At 42.6% G+C, this 21,861-nt stretch overlaps 1 protein-coding gene across 1 annotated transcript in view; it reads left to right on the top strand.

Moving 5' to 3' along the window:
- Positions 1 to 21,861, top strand: part of Vopp1 (VOPP1 WW domain binding protein) — a 71,312-nt gene that overhangs the window by 46,614 nt on the left and 2,837 nt on the right. Inside the window, exons 3-4 of the mRNA XM_027429720.2 lie at positions 4,848 to 4,925; positions 15,353 to 15,489. Of these exons, the coding sequence (XP_027285521.1) occupies positions 4,848 to 4,925; positions 15,353 to 15,489 (215 nt within the window). The remainder of the gene's footprint in view (positions 1 to 4,847; positions 4,926 to 15,352; positions 15,490 to 21,861) is intronic.

Raw genomic sequence — 21,861 nt, 5'->3', positions numbered from 1 at the left:
GCAGACATTTTTATTTCTTTAATCCTAAGGCTAGAAAGCCAAGATGGTACCAGCTGATCCAGTGTGGTTTGTAGACAGCCATCTTCCCTGTAGAGAGCACAGAGAAGAACCAAGCTGTCTCTTGCCTGGCCTTATAAAGGCACTAATTTCATTCCCAAGAGCTTCACCTTAATGACCTGATAGCTTTTCAAGGCTTGCCTTCAAATGCCATCCCATTTGGGATTAGCATTTCTGAATATGGATTTTGCAGCAGAAACAGGGGAGGGGACAAGTCCAGCTAGTCCTCACAGTAACCAAAAGGAAAAGAAATTTGTTTTCCTGAGATGTCTCACTATATAGTGCTGAGTGGCCCAGAACTCACTATGTAGACCAGGCTGTCTAAGAAATCACAGGATCTCCCAGCTTCTACCTCCAAGTGCTAGGATTAAAGACTTGGACCACCACACCAAGCCCAAAAGGCTATTTTCAAACTAGAACTATTTGTATTTTATTGACATTGAACATTCTCTGACCTAATATGTCCACCTCTATTCTATTCTTGAGATTTGTAGAATAAATGTGTCTAAAGGACGCACACTCTTCACTTCTGGGCAGTGCTAATAATGACACATACTTATTTCTCATCTTTAAAAAGGACTACACCACTTATCATTTATCCAGAGAGAGAAACTTAGACACCCTGATGGTATCTTTGGAATATCCTGAATTACAGATTAACACCTGCTCAGGGTGATGTGCCCCGTTCTCCATCTTTATCTATATTTGGATCTGAGAACACAGTGAGAAGCCCTTGTCTAACAGAAAGCAATTTCGGTTGTCCATTCTTGCCAGACAGAAGCTCCAGGCCCATATAATTAGAAGTGCTTACCAGTGAGTTTGGGTAAGAATGGTGTTCTGAGAATTTGTGTATCTGGTCCACAGTAGAATGAGACGGAAATTCCATTCTGTTGTCACCATCTGTTCTGTACCCAGTTTAGTATTAATGACTTCCTTTGGAACACAAATGCTTTTTCCAGGCATTGGGTACTTGGAGTGTGTTGGAGGATGGGATTATTTAGTATACTGTACCACCCAGGAATATCTCCTGCTTTTAACTGAACTCAAGGTTGTAGTTAACATTTTGTTTATAATTGGTACCATTTAAAATGGCAGCAGGGTGTGCCTCGGTCTCCAGTATACCCTCAGCCTTATGGGAAGGAAGTAGTAGAAGGAAGCAGGTAAGAGTATTAACCTCTGGGTAAGAGTGTGTTCCTTTGAGAGGAAAACATTAGCCAACATCTGACACTGAGAGTCAGGCCAGAGCTGCAGAGTAGTCTTAAGGATGCTTAGAAATCAATGGATGTCTAGCAGAAGGATGTCTAGCAAAGCGTAATGAATGCCTTGTGTTTTCAGAGAAGAAAGCAGTCATTTGATAGTGTGTATTTGCAGCTGATACTTGCAAACTGAAAACTTAACTTGGACTTGGATGCTCAGTCTTGCTAAAAGGAAGAATCTGAGTTAAGAACTCACAACTCACTGTGCTCATGATTTTCTGGAGTAGATGTGTTTTCAGACTGAGTGGAACATGTGTTTTATATTAACAAATGCAGGTAATAGTTACCTAAATATTTAAATATTCAATATATAAGAGCTCCCAGAATTCTAGGCAAAGAGCTGTAAATTTGTATATAAGCTTGTTGCTGGAGTTTCTTTCCAGCCTGGTCCCACAGTCGATATGCCCCAAATAAACACTTGGACACTATATACTAATTATGAAACTGTTGGCCGATGGTTAGGGGTTCTTATTAACCCATTTCTATTCATCTGTGTATTGCCATGAGGCTGTGGTTTATCTGTAATCTGGCATGTAACTCCTTCCACAGCATGGCGTGTCTCCAGTGGCCCCTCTCTGTCTTCCTCTCCTCAGCCTTCTCTTGGTCTGGTAGCCACGCCTATCTTCCTGCCTGGACCTGGCCAATCAGTGTTTCATTCATCAACCAATCAGAGAAACATAGATACAGAAGGATATCCCCCATCATAAGCTGGCCCATCATCCTGCTTCCTCTGTAGGATGTCAAGGCTTAGGTTAAGGGCTATTTCCTTATAAGGGTTAACAGTGAAACATTTTAGCAAATGCAGTTCTTGAAAAACAGTATGATCATTAAATGTATCAATGTATACCTATCATATCTTTTATATCAAGTTATGGATTGAACGGACCCCATCAGCAAGGTGACAACAGAATGAGATTATGATTTATTGTTGCCACATACACAATGCTCTAATTGGCAGGAGAGAAGAATGGCTCCTGTTAGAGCTGAGTGTAAAACCCGGAGAAGGAGACTCAGAGACACCATCTTGCAAGCGTGGCACAAGAGCAGGGGAGCAGTGGTTCAGAAGAGCTCCACCTTGTCCCCTCACAGCCCCTGTGCTGTCAGGACAGAAAACAGTGCTCATCTGTAGCAGGTGAACACAGTACCTTTGGGAGAATTATACCTTGTAAAATCAATCATTGCAGGTTATCAAATAATACATTTGGAAGCAAAAAGTGGCCATTTGGCCAACTTTGTTTTACCCAGAGGATGTGAGTGACCTAAAGATCTTAGCTTGAGACTACTGACAGTAGAAACTCACCTCAGAGCCCAGAGGCTGGGATTTGGGGCTACCCAGAACTGCCAAGGGGATGACAGAAGACAGTTTTGAACACAATAGCATTTTTAACATATTCAGGTTTTTGTTTGTTTTTTTGTTTGGGATGTTCCCAAAAGTTGCTATGAAAATATGATTTATGTTACAGACTACTGCATACACATTTGTATATGGCAAAAGTATGTTTCAGAAAATATTTTTTTAATAAGAGAGGACATCTGACCTTTTCAAGTCAGTTTTCACCTTCATAATGTTAGTTACAATCACAGAGATTATAGCAGCTGGAAAATACCTACTGTAAGTGTATTGTTGGTTCGCCTCAAACCAACAGCATACCTGTCTGTACCTTGTGTCACTCGGCATCGTACTTCCGTTCTTAATGATTGCTACCTGCTAACTAAAGCAAGCTTTTTAACATAAATACTGCAGGCTTCTCTGGGTATCTATTTGTAGCCAACACAAGGTTCCAGGTTGAATTGGGAACCCCTGCGGCTGGCATCAGATAGCGGTTGCTGATTCCTGTTATGGGCTCAGCTCAGGCATCTCCTGACATTGGCATAAGGGTTATCGTGCCACCTTCCTGTTATTTTTCCAGTTTCTAAGCAGAAGGGATAAGAGTTAAATCAGGTGGGAATAGAGAAGGCGGCCAGCTCATTGTTAGCACTGTATTCAAAGTGATAGTGTTCCAGAAACTACTAACCTCCTTCCTGACTGTCTTACTTTTCTTGTTGTTGTGTAAAAAAAAAAAAAAAAAAATACCCAACAGAAGGACTTCAGTAAGGAAGGGTTTATTTCGGTGAGAAGTCACAGCAGTGAGCATGGCCAGAGCTGTGGTGCTAGGAGCATGAGGCAGCTGGTCACTTTGCACCTGCATTCAGGAAGCGGCGGGCATGAAAGTAGGTACTATGCTAACTTTCCCTTTTTTTCTGATCTGAGACCACAGTCCATGAAGTGGCCCACTCACATTCAGGGCAGGGCTCCCTGCTTCAGTTAAGCTTAACACCCATCCTCAACAACACATCCAGATGTTTGCCTCCTAGGCAATTCAGGTTTCGTCAGGTTAACTGTAAGGGCTAGGCATCATCCCAGCCAACTTCACTCTGGCTTCTCTGGGTATCTATTTGTAGCCAACACAAGGTTCCAGGTTGAATTGGGAACCCCTGTGGCTGGCATCAGATAGCGGTTGCTGATTCCTGTTCACTTCAGCAGACAGTAACCAGAGCAAAGAGGTGGTACAGCAGCCCTTAAGTGTTATTTTGTAACTGTTTGCATCTTGCATATGTTACTAGACTTTGGCAAAACACTTAGATCAGTGTTTGTAAGAAATGATTTCTTGGTTGGCTCTTCTGAGTTAGGACAGCTGCTGAATATGTCTCATGAGTGTGGGTCCTGCCAGAGGCCTTGGGTATGTAGAGGTTTGAGGGAAGGGGGAACCTGAGCAGACATAGTCTTTATACAAAGATGAGGCCCTCAAATCAGCATTTGAAGGTCTCCATCATTCTATCTATTTTGCTATTAAAGAAGCTAAGGCTGATAATTTAATAAGAGAAATCATATAGCTAGTAGGTGCTTGTCCAGAACTAAGCCTCTTCTCTTTACTTGACTCTGTAACCTTTGAAGGTCTCCATCATTCTATCTATTTTGCTATTAAAGAAGCTAAGGCTGATAATTTAATAAGAGAAATCATATAGCTAGTAGGTGCTTGTCCAGAACTAAGCCTCTTCTCTTTACTTGACTCTGTAACCTTTGCTATTAGTTTGCGAGGGCATATGGAGGCAGTCCCATCTTTCCCGTGGTCAGAGGTTAAACACAGCATAAGACAAGTCCTTCTTATTACTGGGTATTGCAGAGCACCCTTGGAGCATGCATCTGATACACTTACTGCCTTTTCTGGTCCTGAAGACTCCCCAGAAGGAATCCATTATGATTTTTCTTTGTAAGAATGCTTATGCTAGCCGGGCGGTGGTGGCTCATGCCTTTAATCCCAGCACTCGGGAGGCAGAGGCAGGTGGATCTCTGTGAGTTCGAGACCAGCCTGGACTACAAGAGCTAGTTCCAGGACAACCTCCAAAGCCACAGAGAAACCCTGTCTCAAAAAAAAAAAAAAAAAAAAAAAAAAAAAAAAAAAAAAGAATGCTTATGCTTATAGTGAACCTGGAAGGAGATACACGATGAGAAAAACTACCCCTTTTACCCAGAATTTACCCTCTCTCCTGCAGATGCCGTTCCTATGAAGACTGCTGTGGTTCCAGGTGCTGTGTGCGGGCCCTCTCCATACAGAGGCTGTGGTATTTTTGGTAGGTCACAATTCCTTCTTGTTCTGAGTGCCCTTTCCTAGTATTTCCCCTGGTCATCAAGTACCCCCTGTCAGTCTGGTCACAACCTCAGTTCTAATGCCATCATCACAGTCATGGTCTTTGGGACAGTCTGAGCTGAGTAAAGACTTGCCTTCCTCCAGGGCTGCTGGGGTAGGAGTTTACAGAACCCTTTCCCATCTCCGTTGTCACTGTCTGAGTAAAAAGAGCTTGGTGTGGTACAGCCTCGCCTTGAGCAGCTCCTTAGCCAGTTTCTGAAATGGTGTCAGGCCTGATTGTCTTGAGGTTCAGAATCAGCAGATTGAGACTTGTGCAATTTCTGTTGCCTGAAAACCTCCCCTCATCTGTATCTTCTGCATCTTAGCTTTCAAGACAGGCACCCTGTATCCACACCCCTCCACAAGTTCCTCACAGAGGTCTGGGGAACATATGAAATCCATGGATTGCACCTTAAGAGAAGAGTGGGAGGGACACGTCATTTAGAGAGTAGCCTTGTCCAGTCTTTGTTCTCGGAGAGGCCCCTGAAAGTCTCTGGAGATCTGCTGTACTCTGTAGCCAAGAGGCATATCGCATGTGGGGGGTGGCACCGTACTGCAAAGGGGATTTCTGTAAACACTGTGCATTTCTTGAACTCATCTACTTGGTTTGCTTGTGATCTTGTGTGAGATCAAGAGAGGAACAAAATACCCTGGGAGTTAATGGGAGACCGAAACAGGAACAATAGACTTTGATGATTGAGGGTTCTGTTTGCAGCTAAGACAGTTAAGAATAAGTTCCTGTTTGTCCTATGTTAAGTCCTTGCTAAGTTTCTGTTTGTAGTTAAGAATAAATTCCTGTTTGTCCTGTGTTAAGTCCTTGCTAAGTTTCTGTTTGTAGTTAAGAGTAAGTTCCTGTTTGTCCTGTGTTAAGTCTTTGAGAGGTAAGGTTTCTATTTATAGTTGAGTAAGCTCCTGGTTTTTTAGCTCTGATATAAACTGCTTGCACTCACATGATATATATCCTTACCCTTGTTCCTACCCTTTCATTATGTTTTTCCAACCATGTGTAACAGTCAACTCTTGCCTATGTGCACGCCTTATCTCTCCTATAAAAGACACTTCAAGAGGCAGCAGAGACAGCGCCCTCAAATCCCAACTTAGGGTGAGATAGCTGGCTGGCTGGCCGGCCAGTCCTGGGTGCACCTCCAAATACAGCTTTAATTGAACGACCGTGGATTTTATCTTTTCTATTTCCCACAAATAGATGTAGCAGGTTGTAAAATTTTGTGGCAGACCCCATTCTTAGGGAACCACTGTGTCTAGTTAGTCCTATAGGAAGCTTTACGGCTGATATTACCATGAGTCCAAAGGAGGAAAGGCCACAGCTATCCCTATCCCCAAATGTCCCCTGTTGAATTCCCCAAGCATCTGCCCTGTGGAGACATGTTGGCTTCCAGTGGCAGCAGTGCTGAAGAAGCTGTTCCTGTAGAAGGTGACTCAGAGGCTGTCAGTCACGGTGGACTGTCATAGTCCAGGTCTTCTCAAGCATGGTACCTGCAGCTTAGTGTTTAAACAAGTGTACATAGTTCAGCCTGCCATGCTGATGGCCCTGTGGCGGAGGTTCTATCTTACATCATCTAAAACTTTCTTGGGGTCTTCCTACACATCAAGTAATTGCCTCTTAGCCCTGGGGATTAGCTTTTGCTAAGAGAACCAAAAGTCAAGGTCATGGTCACAGCAAACTGAACTAGTATGCAGGTCTCATTCCAGTCGGATGGTAGGTTTGGGTACACAAGGTTTCCCTGTTCACTGCATCCTCTATGTCAGTTTAGGAGACATTGTGGGCGGAGTGATTTCTGTTTGCCTCTCTATTGCTTGAAATATTTAACATGTGGGTATAGTATAGACTCTAAGATCCTCTCCACTGGGGGAGCGAATCCATCCCCTGTCACATGAGACATGAGGGAATCCATCTCCCCTGTAGATAAGGAGGAGGTGTTCCTTGTTCTGGCCCTACACACCAGGAGAAGAAGACTTGGACAAGTTTTATTTTCCCATGCATTCTTATCCTGTAATGATGCTAGCATGAAATTTACTCTGTGTCCATTCAAAGGGAAGGGAACTGCTTGAGCCTGGGGATGTCTTGTTGTATAAGTGTATTGTAAATTTAACAACAGAAAAATACACCTGATTTTGACTATCATTTTATATTAAACAAACTACTTTAAACTTGTTTTGAGTAACTTGCTTTAGTCTTAACTTCGACAACGTTTATAGAAGACTATATAATGGGAGATACACTGATTTCTCCCTCTAATCCTGTCTCTCTAAATGAGTTAGATTTGTGATTAACATGACTGTAAACAAATTTGGGGCACATTAAAGACATTTGATTAATTATAAGGTGGCTGGTAATTAACATTTATGTCCTAGTTATTTTTTGTTGTAACAGCTTACAGTAGACTAGCAACTCTCATAAAATTATGATTTTATAATTTTATGTTAAGATTTTAAGCCTTTAAATTATAGTTTTGTACTAAAGTTCTTTTAGTACCAAAATACATTTTTTTTTACTGTAAATACAGTCCAAGGGGAAACTAGGGACCTCATTTTCTTGATCCTTGTATAGTACAATTTTATAAAATCTAAATCAATTTAAGGAATATTTTCTATTAAGTAGATAATTTTAGCAATTTATAAAATTATATGTGAATATAATTACAGGAGAGAACTATAAGATTAGCTTTCATAAGGAGACATAAGAATAAAAGGTATATAATTAATTTTTACTGTAGTTTTTTTGATATGCTGCCTCCCGTGTCTCTCCAAATAGTTAAACTTAACAAAGTTATCAAAGATACAAGTGATTAGAAAAACATCTTTAATTTTTTTGCTAGCATGAATAGACCTTTTTAAACTTAAGAATTTATAAACTTTAATCATCAAACAAACATCATAGTTAAAGTCCCATCATTTTTTGGCAAAATTTTATTTAATCATAACAAAAAAACATCCTTACCCAAAATATTTAAATCTTTTTTTTAAACCAAAAGCATAGCCTCATATTTTCTAAGGCATTTTATATCTAATTATTTTTAAATTTTATTTCTCTCAACAAGAGTTAAATTCAAGTTGTGTACATGGCATACTGTAGCCAATTGAGACTGCCTTGCATAGACTGTTAACTATCAACCTTGTTTGTTATAAGTTTGAGTTATTTTTCTGATTGAAATTTTACAATTTTTTTTTTTAATTCTCCCCCTCCATCCACCAGTGGTCCTACAGATTCTGAGAGGAAGAAAGTTTACATTTCAGCAAAAGCCTGGAATGGGATTGGGGGGGGGGTCTTTTGTAAACAAGAACCAAGAAGGGCATCTGATCTGGAATTAGTTAGCCATTATAACCTTTATATCTAAACCTTTCTGATTAAAGCAATTTTAAATACTATGTGAATAACAGTAATAAATAAACTTACCATTTGTTGTAAGAACATTTTTCTAAGGGCATATTAGGCAATATCTATTTTTATTGGGGTCTTTATACAACACATGTAACAGTTTTTTCATTGCTGCATAGGTGGGCCCCTTCCCACTCTTAGTTTTTAGCCTGTATGCCCTAGCTTCTCTAACTTTGAGGTCTTTTGTTTTGTTTTGTTTTGGTTTTTTTTGTTTTTTGTGTTTTCGAGACAGGGTTTCTCTGTGTATTTTTGGAGCCTATCCTGGCACTCGACCTGGAGACCAGGATGGCCTCGAATGAGTGCTGGGATTAAAGGTGTGGGCCACCATCGCCCGACCAACCTTGAGGTCTTATGTGATTAAGTCCTAATTGCATTCAACCATCTGGGAGAAGTCACCTGAAACTCATATGAAGGCCCAATGAACTTGCCTATCTCCTTCTCTCTTAAAGGAGTACCAACATTTAACAAACCCACCTGTGGGTAAGCAGACACAGCTGGAGTTAGTATTGAGAGGTTTCAGACATGTGTTTGTTTGTTTGTTTGTGGTGGATTGAATGAGAATGGCCCCATAGGCTCATATATTTAAATTTAGTCCCCAGTTGGTGGAACTCTTTGGGAAGGATTAGGAAGCTTTGTTGGTGGAAGTGTCTTGGGGGTGGGCTTTGAGGTTTCAAAAGCCCAGTCCAGACCCAGTGTTTCTCTCTACCTTGGGATAGGATGTAAAGCTCTCAGCTACTTGCCATGCATATCTGCTTCCTGTGATAATCATAGATTAACCCAAATCCGTAATCAGTTTGTGTGCATCTGCAGATGGAGGCAAACAACCTGAAAATCTTAATAAGTATTTTTTTCTTATATAGACATCAAGTTGCAGAATAATGTAAATATGGTAAACTAGAGAGCATTAAACAGAAACTATGAAAATCAGACCAGAGAAACTGTTGGCATCAGGTTATTTTTTTCACTCTAGTTATCTATGTCTTTAAAACTGAAAAGTACAAATTAAAACAAAAGTGTCTATGCTCCGTGGGTCAGAAACCAAAGCAGACCACAGGCATAAGGTTAAGGAGTCCCAACAACAGGAAAAATATCTTATCTAAGGAGAAGCAGACTTAGGACCCAGTAGAGAGCCTATCTCTAGTGTCTCTTGAGCCACACAGCTGAGGGGCATTCCCACACTGAAACTTTGTTGTCAGCCTAAGGTGGGACCCTGAATTCACAGGCTGGCAGGGCTACCAGGATGCCTGGGGTCTTGGCTGGGGTAAAGGAATGGGTGGGGCTACTTTGCTCCTGTCCACCTTGCAGTCCCTGCTCCATTGCTCTTACAGCCACCACTCACCTGTGCCTGAGGCTGTCCCATCTCAGCTGGGGGCTTATCTTACAGGGTTCCATCAGCAAGACTTTATGGCTCACTCCCTGTGGACCTGGGGAGGCCTTTGAGATGAGGGAGATGGAAGTTGAGTGAGTTCCAGGCACTAAGTGTGACTGGAAGTGGGTGCTGAGTGACAAGGATGAGAGGCGGTGAGGTCGATTCAGAGGCGGGGAGCTGGGGCCAAGCAGAGGATGTGTTGCTTGGTAATGAAGGACCAAGTGGGGACCTATTCTTCAGACAGAGGGCAGTGACATTAGGCTGGTGGACAGGCACAAAGGACATTTGTTTCCTGGGGAATAAGGTGAGTGAGTGTGATACTTATTTTCAAAGATCTCTGCCTAGAAGGGGGTCAATCTGCAACCCCCACAAAGGAGCTTGTGAGCTAGGCTGAGCATCTTTAACTGTGGTAGCAACTCCCTGAACTGGCATCTCGTATTTGTAACCTCTGCCCCAGTGTCTACCAGAAACTCAACTGTGTGGCTTCCTACTGATGAGTAACCAAGGGCTTTTGGAAGTTTAGGAAGGTAGAAACACAGCCCCTTATTATTCTGATTCACTGCCATGGGTAGGGGGGATTAGTGCTTCCTTGGGTTCGGGACAGTTCGGTTGTTCATTTGGTCCCTTTTCAGTGCTAACTTCCCCATTCTCCCCAAGTTTTTGTTTCTCAGTATCTTGGTTATTGAAGATGTTTTAAGCCACCTAAGTAAGCTGTGAGGTGTTAATTCCAGCAAAACCCTCTACTTTTCTAGAGTTTTGTTTGTGAATATCATGAGCAGACTGAGTGATGAAAACCATATTTAATTCTCTAGTGTTTTCAGAAGCTAGTGGGTGAAAATTGATGTAAATTCGAAGGCTTCATGTAATTCCTGAAGGAACACCTGGGAAGACTCCTCCAGCCCTGAATAGCCACACTGATCTTAAACAAATTAGTGGGTTGAGCTACACCTTGAATCCCAGTCATAAGTGAAAGCCCCCCCCCCCCCAGGCTCAGGTCCCCAGGATCTCAGCCCAGGACCTCAGCCACCCCAATCACCATGTGGAGGTGATTGATGCAAAGTGTACAAGGCTTTATTATAGTTGTTTAACAAGCTAACCCCACGTTAGCTCGGGTCTTTAATCCACCCACAGTGGCGGATGGCTAGGAAAGACAGCTTGAAGCGTCTACATAGAGATCTTATAGGGCAGCGTAAGGGGAGTGTCTAGGGGTACGCACAGGCTCACGATTGGTGTGCCTCCAGGCTTGGAGGGTTTGCCCTGTGTTGATTGGTCAACTGGTTGTTATGGCCCATAGGCCCTCCCAGGGTGGTTGCTATGCTCTGCACTTCATTGCTGTGCACTTGTCTGTAAAGCACAGCCAGAGCCATAAAGTATAGCACCACCAGCTAACTTCTGCCACGAGGCAGGCATCTGACCTCCTAGTGACCAAGACAAGGTCAGGGCAAGTACGTGTTCGGTTGTTATGGCTGCTGAAATGGGGAGCTGGTCCCTTCATAAGGAACTTGTGAAAATTGCCCAGGGCATAAAAACTGGTGGAAGTACTGCAGTCCCGATCAGGTTGTTTGGACCGGAAGGCTTTCTCAAAGTCACATAGTCTCCCACATCTGTACCAGCAGCCAAGGCCAAAAACCCATTGAGGGTTTGATGTTCAATCCACTTCATAGAGAGCCAATTGACATCACTTAGAGAGGGTCAATCGAGTCCACAAGAAGTGTGCAGCTTTCCCTTGAAGAATGAAATACCACAGTCCTCCTCAAACCTCTTAGGGAACATTGAAGGGGTGAAATCTTGGATTTAGTGGTCTCCATGTTAGAAGGAAGTTAAATGACTCATTGAAGTTGATTAGTAGGACTAACATGGAAGCAACAGCAATGAAAAGAAGATGCCCCAACTCCATGTAAGTGGATCTCATCAGCCCACAGGTGGTATCGGTAAAGTCAGCTTTAGTGTCTGGACTTGCTCAGTCTACCTGAGGCTTTTAGGCCTCTAAACCTTCAGTAATAGGTAGGTCATTGTATGGGAGTACTCTGCAAACAGTGCACAAAACTTTTATTTAAAAAATTTCATTTTTATGTGCATTGGTGTTTTTCCTGCATATATGTCTATGTGAGGGTGTTGGGTCCCCTGGAACTAAAGCTACAGACAGGTGTGAGCTGCTATGTAAGTGCTTGGGAATTGAACCCGGTCCTCTGGAAGAGCAGTCAGTGCTCTTAACAGCTGAGCCTTTTTTCTCCAGCCCTCCACAAAACTCCTAATACCAGGAATTTGGGGGTAAACTGCAAAGCTTTTGAGTAGCACTTTCAGTGAGCTTGTTCCCAGCATGCTGAGGTCAGCATTTTGTGTAGAAGAGGTCTGGGGCTGAGTGAGAGAAAAATACTGTGGTATCAGTTCAGGGCCCTTAGCTCTTAAGAGGCCCTGCCAGCTGTAGAATCTTAAGCCCTGGTATGAATGAAATTGTCGAGTTTTAGTTCCTACCCCTCGTTAGCATCATAAAGCATATCTTGCCAAAGGGGAAAGATGGGCAGGGGTAGCTGTATGGATGAACCTGCTACTGGAGGTTCCCATACCTCTCCTCGAATGGATCCAGGCAACAGGGTGTCATGTTATTGCTGCCTGTCACCTGGAGGTTGCAGGATGGAAAACTGCCATGTAAAAATGAAAGAAACTGAATTAAAGAAACTGAATTATTTCTGACTTTAGAATATGAAAACAGCTTCCCCTCCTAATCCTTGGGAAGCTTCCCAACTGTGCTGTACAACAGAAGACCACAGTGGGCAACCTACCTATGGATACAATCATTTGAAAATGACTTTTCTCATTAATTGCCACAACTCTCGCCCAGCTGGCATGAAGTTCATTTTCCTGGCCTTTGTCAGTCTTCCTTATTAGGAGTCCTCAGGCTAATATTTCAATAAGAACAGATCAATTACATGTGATACCAAAGACACAAGTTGGTCTCCTGTCAAGTGACTCTGTGCTATCCTTGCTTCTGAAGTGTGAGGTACAGCGTTTTCATCTAGGAGAAAAAATAAAGTCCATTTGGCAGTATAACCAACAACCTCTTGGCCATTTCTTGTGGTGAAGATCTCCAATGACTTTATTTGCAAACCAGAGAGCCAGGTCAGTTGGAATGGCCAGCACATCCCTGTGCACATCCCACCTCTAGGCTTTACATAGCCGTACTCAGATATGTATTGTAGAACTTCTCATTAAAGGTAAGATGATAAGTTTTAAGGGACAAGTCCAGCTGGGCCTGGTGGCACTGTCCTGTAATCCCAGCTGCTTAAGAGGCTAAAGCAAGAAAATTACATGTTTAAAACCTACGTGGACTATGGAGTGCATTCAGGCCAGCTTGAGCAAGCTAATGAGACCCTACCTGAAAGTCAAAAATGTAAAAAAGAACTACACTTATAAAGATAGGGAAAGAGTGGGAGAGGGAAGAGAGAGGAGAGAAAGACAGAGAGGGGAGAGGGAAAGAGAGGGAGGGAGAAGGGAATTGAGGGACAGGGTGTGGAGGGAGGAGGAGGAGGAGACAGAGACAGAGAGACAGAGAGACAGAGAGACAGAGAGACTGTCCCTCTTGTGATTCCAGCAGCCTCGCTGATGAGGTTCCTTTACTTTTCCAAACCTCAGGACCTGCTTCCTGGTCCAGCCAGAGCCATCTCTTATATCTCTTCCCTGAGCTTTTCCTGTTCTAGACCTCTTCACATGTTTAATTCTTCTCATAAGCCCTCCTCCTCCTCATCCTCCTCCTCCTCATCCTCTTCCTCCTCATTTAGAACCTAGCTCAAATATGGCAGGAAGAGAATATTTGTCCATTCTTATGAGCAATAATATCTCATTTTAAACCTACCAGTGCATTGAATTATACACTTAGTATAGTGATGAGATTTGGCAGATAATATTTTATACAGGTCTGCTCTTCCAGCCTTCATTTTTCTTTCTTATCGCTTACTTATTATGAATAAATAGTTGTGTGTACTTGCCATTGAGTTTCTCTCCCTTCTGTTAAAAATGAAGTCCACTGAGGTGTGGGGAAAGGCTCACCCACTGTCTTTAGTAAGGTTTCTGCTGCTGTGATAACACCATGACTAAAGCAACGTGGGGAGGAAGGAAGGGGTGTATTTCATCTCAGGTCACACTGGGTCACTGAGGAAGTCAGGGCAGAAACTGATGCAGAAGCCATGATGGAACACTGCTTACTGGCTTGATCCTCATGGCTTTCTCAGCCTGCTTTCTTTTATATCCCAGGTCCACCTACCCAGGGTTACCCACAATGAGCTTGACCTTCCCACATCAGTCAGTCAGTCAGTCAGTCAGTCAGTCAATCAATCAATCAATCAATCAATCAAGAAAATGTCCCACAGACTTGTCTACAGGGAATCTCATGGAGACATTTTCTCAATTAATAATCCATCTTCCCAGATATGTTAAAATTTGTGTCAAATTGGCAAAAACTCACAAGCACACCTATGTTCCTCCCTGTGGTGCTTATGGACATCAAAAGTGCCAAACAGTTACTTGTTGAATAAATGACTAATTAAAAGAAAACACAAAGATTCTAATTTCAGCTCCCCGCCCCCAAGTCATTTCTGACTGTGTCTGTTTTAAATTCCTGCTCAGTATTACCAAGAATTCCTGCTAAGTACTGACTGATGGCCTTGCACTTAGTTATGTTACTATTCTCAAAAACCCTATCACCAACTTTTTAAAAAATACATTATCTGGTGTCATTGGTCATGACCAACCAAATTTGCTGTGTGTTCAACCCATACAAAACCCAGAATATGGACATGTTGTGTGAAGTTCTATAAACTTCCTCAGGCCAGAGATGGGTAAGAATTTATCAGTTTTGCCTGGTATTGCAAATCTACTAGTCAATGGGAATCTTAAATGATTGCACAGATGTCTTATTCAGATGTGGAGAGAAACCAGCAATGTTTACAGCCAGGAGTTTTCTGGATATTCTTTTGTTTTGTTGACTGTTTCCTCTCTCTTCCTATGTTTTCCTTGTAATTAAGCAGTGTACTATGGGTTTTTTTGTTGTTTTGTTTTGTTTTAAGTATTACTAAATGTTCATTCCATAACATAGAAAGGTATTAGGAAGGATAAATGTGCATTTTTGTGGTTTTGACAGTGAAGAATTGGAAACGTGGAAACAGAGTGACAGAGACTGGGTTTGGCAGCACCTTCTGTTTAGACTAAAACACTGTGTTAGTTATGTCAGAGACATGGATGAAAATGCAATACAGCAGTCCTTTGAAATCAATCCTTTGCAGCCACCAAGACGCAGATTTTTTTTTTTTTCTTGCAAGCATCTCAATGTTAGTAGTCCTGGGGACACCTCAGGAATTTTCAGGGCAAGTTCTTTGTTGATATCATCCATAGAAGGAATGTCCCGAGGTGAAACAATACAGAGAGGGCCAAGGCTAGTGACATGCCCTCATGGCTGGAGGCTTCCCATAGCTTGCTGGATCTCTCTGTTTTGCCATTGGGGATTGGTATTCTAGGTCCCCCTGGCAATCCTCAGGCATTTTTGTTACCATTCTAGACCCTGGCCTTGGCCCGTGACTTGAACTCTGGTCTCCTGTCTTGTTCTTTGCAGGTTCCTGTTGATGATGGGTGTGCTCTTCTGCTGCGGAGCTGGTTTCTTCATCCGCCGGCGCATGTATCCACCACCACTCATAGAGGAGCCGACATTCAATGTGTCCTACACCAGGCAGCCACCAAACCCTGCTCCAGGTCAGTTGGCTTCATCCTTTTCTGTCCTCATAAGTCTTATATTCTCTTCAGGCATTTATAATGCCACAGAGTGTGCTAAAAGAAATAAATCAGGCTATTTGGTCATTAAGTTCTAATGACCAACTTTATTGTTTGTGTCTGCTGGTAGCAATGGGACATATTCTGTGCCTGTCACCTCATGTGTTTATATTATTGTTGATGTTCCCCGTGTGAATGATACGTGGTTCATATATGCTTACATGCTTTTTCTTTTTTAAAAAAAAGGTATTTAATTTTTATATATGAACATTGATCCTACCATTCTTAATTCATCTGAAGTGAATATTATGATATTAAATGATAATTTGCTTGGTATTTTATGATTGCTAGTGATATTGTTGGGGTTTTTTGTTTGTTTGTTTTGCAGTTTAAAATACTACTCAGTAAGTATTTAGCATTGTATACCTACTTGAATATTCATAGGGAGTGCATCAGTAGACATCTTTATAGAAGTTACCACTGGCCTTGTAGAGCATATTACTTGAAATTCAAGATCAGAGAGAATTAGCTATTTCTTAGTTCTTACAGGACAAGTTTGCCATAACTGGGGTAGTTGGTGCTTCCCCTCAAGGCACAGGCTGGTACATGGGTTTTGACAGTGCCTCTACCCTGGTCCCCTACCATGGAAGGAACCTTCTGAAAATGGAGCATTATAAAGCCCTAGAAGTCAGAGTAGGCAAGCACTGCTCGTCCTGCTCCTGGACTAAAGCTTTTATGTTTGATGAAGCTGGGGGCCGATGTGTTCACATTGCTCTGCTCCAGTCACAGCTTCTACCTGGAGGCCTGGGGAGGGTATGTTCATTAATTCCACCCAGCCCATTGTGAGTGGTACCATTGCTGGACTGGTGGTCCTGGATTCTGTTAGAAAGCAGGCTGAGCAAGTCATGGGGAGCAAGCCAGTAAGCAGCACCCCTCCATGGCCTCTGCATCAGCTCCTGCCTTCAGGTTCCTGCCCCTTCTTGAGATCCTGTGCTGACTTCCTCTGATGGTGAACTGTGATGTAGAAGAATAAGCTGAAGTTTTCCTCCCCACGTTGCATTAGTCATGGTGTTTCATCACAGCAATAGTAACCCTGACAGTTACTCAAGTTTTCCTCCCCACGTTGCATTAGTCATGGTGTTTCATCACTACAGTAAGTAACCCTGACAGTTACCGACCACAGTAGGGACCAATTGACAACCTCATCTGGTGCTCAGAGCACCAATGATTAAGTACGAGCGTGTACAGAAACTGGGCTGGAGAAAGGGTTGCAGACAAGATTAGTGGAGCAGACTATGTGGAAGTGATGTCTCATCAGCCTCTTTAAAATGCCCATGGAGTTTCAAGTAGCCACTCTTGATCCTAGTGGGTGTAAAAGCCTACATCAGGTGGGACACTAAGTTGTTGTTTTTTTTGTTTTTGTTTTTGTTTTTGTTTTTGTTTTTTGTTTTTTGTTTTTTTTGTACCTATAAAAACACAAAGGCCATTGGTTAACCTGCCTGTGGGAGAATGTTAAGAACTAAGGACAGCTTAGTGTTCTACATCTTAGATCAGGGTTGTCATCATGGGGCTAAGAGGCATAGTGAGGGAAGTGAGGTTTGATACCATCCCATCCATGCTCTAGTGGTACCTGGAAGCATTCAGAAACACAAGTGCCAGACAGGAGGTAGTGGTGCACGCCTTTAATCCCAGCACTCAGGAGGCAGAGGCAGGCGGATCACTGTGAGTTCAAGGCCAGCTTGGTCTACAGAGCAAGTGCCAGGATAGGCTCCAAAGCTGCACAGAGAAACCCTGTCTAGAAAAACCAAAAAAGAAAAAAAGAAGAAGAAGTAAAAGAAAAGAAACACAAGTGCCCTATTTTATTCCCCCACCACTAGTATTGCAGACCCCATTGGAGTTAAAGGATCCCAATTGCAGAAGTCCCTAGGTCTCTACAGTGAGTTGCTAGATATCCCAAATTCCCTTTTTAAGAATGTAAACTAAGTTGAGCTTGGTAGCACACAGAAATATGCCTCGTCAATGCTGAGACCCATATTCATTCCCTGAGGGCAGGAGATGGCAGCTGTTTATATGCTGGTGTGTGAGGGAGCTTACAGTGCTGTTAGGACTAGCCTTCATGTCCAGTATCACTGATGAGGCATGCACTGAAAAGGTGCTGCTGATTGGCCCTGGGAAGGATGTTCTAGCATCATAGTTCTAGGGCTTTTGTGTGGGCTGGTCAGGACTTTGAGGTAATCAGAAGGTACAGGTAAAGTAGCTGTGGATACTGAGGTCCAGAGGTAAAGCTCCTTGTGAAACTGGGGGACCAAAATGTTTTTAATTGAAAGTTATTGGGAATGCACAACAGAAGACAAGACAGCACCATTGATTAGTTGAAGTTCTGAGAATAAAAATGATGCTGAATGGGATATAGAAGACTGAGACATGGGATGAGTCACTGTCCCCTTTGAGCATCGCTACCTTGCCTGAAAAATGAAGTTATGCGAAGGAAAGAAGCCCATGTTTTCATCTCTGTGCACAGAAGAAAAGGAAAGTCTGGCCTCGTCACATCCCACAGTCCCCAAATCTTGTTGCTGGCTGGGCTGCCATCCTTATGGCCTCAAGGCAGGAAAGAAAGACCAGCTTCATCCAGTCATTTCCTTACTCAGAAAACATTAGCTAACCAGCTCCAGCTCCTGTGCCCCCACCCCTTAGAAACACAAAGAGCCAATGGAAGAAATTCTAAAAGCTTGGGCCATGGTTGAGGAATATATCTGAAGGTAAAGGAGCTTGGGTTCAGAAAGACCAGAGATAGACATGTTCCCCATGGACCTTAGTGAACTAGTAACTGGATGTGAGGAGAAAGTCTAGGTCATAAAAATCAAAGATAAACTGTGACCTGTCTTTGTGGAATATTGTATAGTGACACTAAAGTCCACAGTCAGGATCATGGCAACATGGTTTATGAGGCTAGGAATATGTCTCAGTTAGTTGAGTGCTTGCTTAACTAATATTCACAAGGCCCAGGACTTTGTCCCCAGCACCACATAACACCAGGCATGGTGGCTTCTGGATGTCATTCTACTACTGAGGAGGTAGATGCAGAACGATCACAAGTTTCAGGCAGTATTGACTACATAGCGAGTTTGAGGTTCGATATCATATAAATATATATATGATGCTGTGCATATTATTACGACTACTACAAATAATAATAATGTAATTGTCTGAGAAAACAATAGTCTAAAGAAGCCTTTAGTAAAGAGGGAAGTGGGCACATCTTCTGTAGGATGGCTCTGCCACTAATGGCGAGAATAGTCATACATAAAATGTGTTGATGATATTGCTATGCCTTCTGTTTGCACACTAGTACAGATGATAGTACCTTACAGCTGAAGACACCACATACCTTGGTCACAAGAGAAAGCTAGGCAAGAATTGAACTGGAAGCTGGCTAGCTTTTCGCAGTGTTGGAAGGTGCTATGCAGGCTTTTGTGAGAGATAGATATCAATGGTCTTAGTTGTGACCCATAGTCTCAGCCTGTCAGGCAAGAGGTACCCAGTGCTACAGGAATGGCACACTTGTTAACAGCCGACCACACTTCACAGGAGAGAATACATGCCTCTTACTGTAAACCCAGTCAAAAACCCCTGGCTAGGAAAATTTTTCTAGACTTTAGAGAGGATCTCACTATTATTGCTTAACTAAATTGAGAAGACACCAACCTGTGGTGTCAATATTTATCTTTATACCTATATACAAATATTACTCTCATCATTATAAAGAGAAGCTTCTCTTTGCACTGAAAAATAGTGAATACAGAGACTCTCGACAGCCAAGTGTGCTTAGATTAAATTTAGATGATGGTCAAATGCTCAGCCATAAAAAAGGGTATACATAATACCTCCTCTAAGACTCGGGGCATTGCGGAAGGGAAGAGGACAGATGGACAGTCAGAGGACAGGGAGAAGAGGTGAAATGCTATATTCAGGGCATGGTGCAGCCACGCTGCATCTTCTTGCCATGGCAGCTGTCGCTGCCTGCATTGGGCCCAAATAAGACTACCCCTGTAAACAGCCAGTCATGGATTGGAGGAGGCTCATGGGAGGACCCTACCCCTTGCCAAACTCTTGGAAACTGATAGATTCTGGGGGAGGGACAGCTATTGCCTTCAGTTGTGTGTGGAAGGGTGAATCTAGGAGTTTCCAACACAGAGTTCAGTATCTGTGGCCACAGATAGTCCTACTTAAAATGAATGGATTGCAAAACAAAACAAAATGGTATGAATATGGGGACCTGTCGGGAGGAAGGACAGCAAAAGTGATAGAAGGGGACTTAAGAGAGGCCTAAGTGAGAGTAAGCAATACACCGTACACAAGTGGGAAGAGTTGTCAAAGAACAAATATATATATATATATATATATATATATATATGTATATATATATATATATATATATGAATGATATGGGAGATTATTTTACCAAAGATGCATTAAGGCATTGAGATTTTCAGTATATTGAAAAGCTAACGAGAATGGTGATTTTTTTGTCACAAAATGTTATTAAGAGCAAGGCAATCTCTTTAAGAATATCCTATTACTTAGACACAGGAGTTAGATTCTAGGTTATATTAGAATAATAACAATTTTGAAATAAATGCATCCATTTTATTAGTTTTCAAGCTGGATTTTTTTTATTGAGGTAAGATATAGATTTCTCTCATATTCTCTTTCGGGGTTGATCTAAGTCTGTTCTAAACGAGAGGCTAAGTTTCCTAAACAATTCTTCATCTTCATCTTTATTTTTGGTAAAGAGAATTCTGGGAAGGAGCTGTGTGCATGGGCTGATAACCAATAAACACTTCAATGACAGTGGAGAGTCTGTTGCTGGTCATAGCCCAATTACAATTTCTTTTGTGTCATCTTTAGCTCCCTTGATAGCCACTCATTGCCCAGCTGCATCAGACCTGCCATCTTGATAAACAGATAGAAACCTTTGGAGTGTATCAACAGAACCCCTTTCTCCACGAATGGAAAGGGGAAGAAGTATGCCAGCCGTGTCTATCTGCCTGGCTGTAGCCTGCTTCCCTGATGTACTCACCAATGTATTTTAAAATCGCTTTGATTTATGACTTGCTTTGTTTTGTTCTTCTAAAAACCATGGGACTGTTTCCACACTGGAACAGAGACACTGGTGACCTAGCTCTACATTTCTGGGCCATGGTCACTCAGATTAGGCTCCAGGATAAACTATCCCTTTGAGATGAGAGCTGTGTTTTTTTGTGTTAACACCTCTATTCACCTGAAAGTCTTTGCCCGGTTTTGCTCTGTGGTTTACCTCTCTGAAGCTTTATTTTTCACAATTTTAATCTGCTTTGTAGATTTGTTCTTTACAATGGACTGTATGGGTTTCCTTGGGAAAGTTTGTTCTTACCATGCCATTGGTGGTGCAGTTGACTAGTTCTGAGGTGCTTTTCATTTCCATGGAGTCATATGTACATTTGGGAACAGGTCTCTGAAGTCTGGGGACATGTGCCTAACTCGCCAGCCTTATCTCCATGGGTTTCACACATGCAAGGCTGTCTTTCTGCTTTCAGTCCCCCGAGTATGCATCTCCACCTCTGTCAAACCTCTGCCCTTGTCTAAGCTGTCTCCATTCCTGCCTTGTGGTCTGTCTGGTGGGAGCCTTCAGCTGCTAACCACTAGTAGACACTGCCTGCTGCTGCTGTCCCTGTAGCCTCAAGCACAAGGTTCCCACCATGTTCAAGTCTGGAGGTTGTCAGCTTTCTTCACTGAAGGATTTATTTGTGTTCTTGATGGATATATCTTGCCCACCTTTTGTTTGTTCTGCTTTTTTAATATTCTAAATGTATCTCTAGGTCAAATATTTTGTAAAAATTGAAGATACATCTAGCTTGCCAATTCCTACAAAATCCATGACCTGGTATTCCAGTGTTCATTTGAGTAGCCCCACTGTGGGACATGAGGAACACAGCCCAGGCTGTGACACAGAGACAGCAGCCTTCCCTATGCTCAGCTGTTACAGGCAATTGGATCCCCCTTCTCCCTCCTCTGGTCCTCAAGAGCAAAAGCCTCAGTGTGCATAATAGCCACTTCCTTCTGTCACAGAAGAAGGAGGCAAATCTCAGGAAACTGCCAACAGCATGGGCCTGTGGGAGTTGCCTACCTGCCAGAGACCTTTGGCCCAGCTGGATGGTACATACTCTTTGCCTTCACAAAATGGTACAGGAATAGAGACCTTAACTTCAGAAACGGTGAATTTCTGGTAAATTGTGTTCAGATTGTGTGGAGAGAACTGTGGTAAATCTGGGCCAAGAGTCAGGGACCAGGTTATTTACGGTATCTCCTGACAGC

Source organism: Cricetulus griseus, chromosome 8 (assembly GCF_003668045.3).
Source record: "Cricetulus griseus strain 17A/GY chromosome 8, alternate assembly CriGri-PICRH-1.0, whole genome shotgun sequence".
NCBI lineage: Eukaryota > Metazoa > Chordata > Mammalia > Rodentia > Cricetidae > Cricetulus > Cricetulus griseus.
Note: the sequence above shows the minus strand (reverse complement) of the source record. Positions and strands in the feature narration are given on the sequence as shown.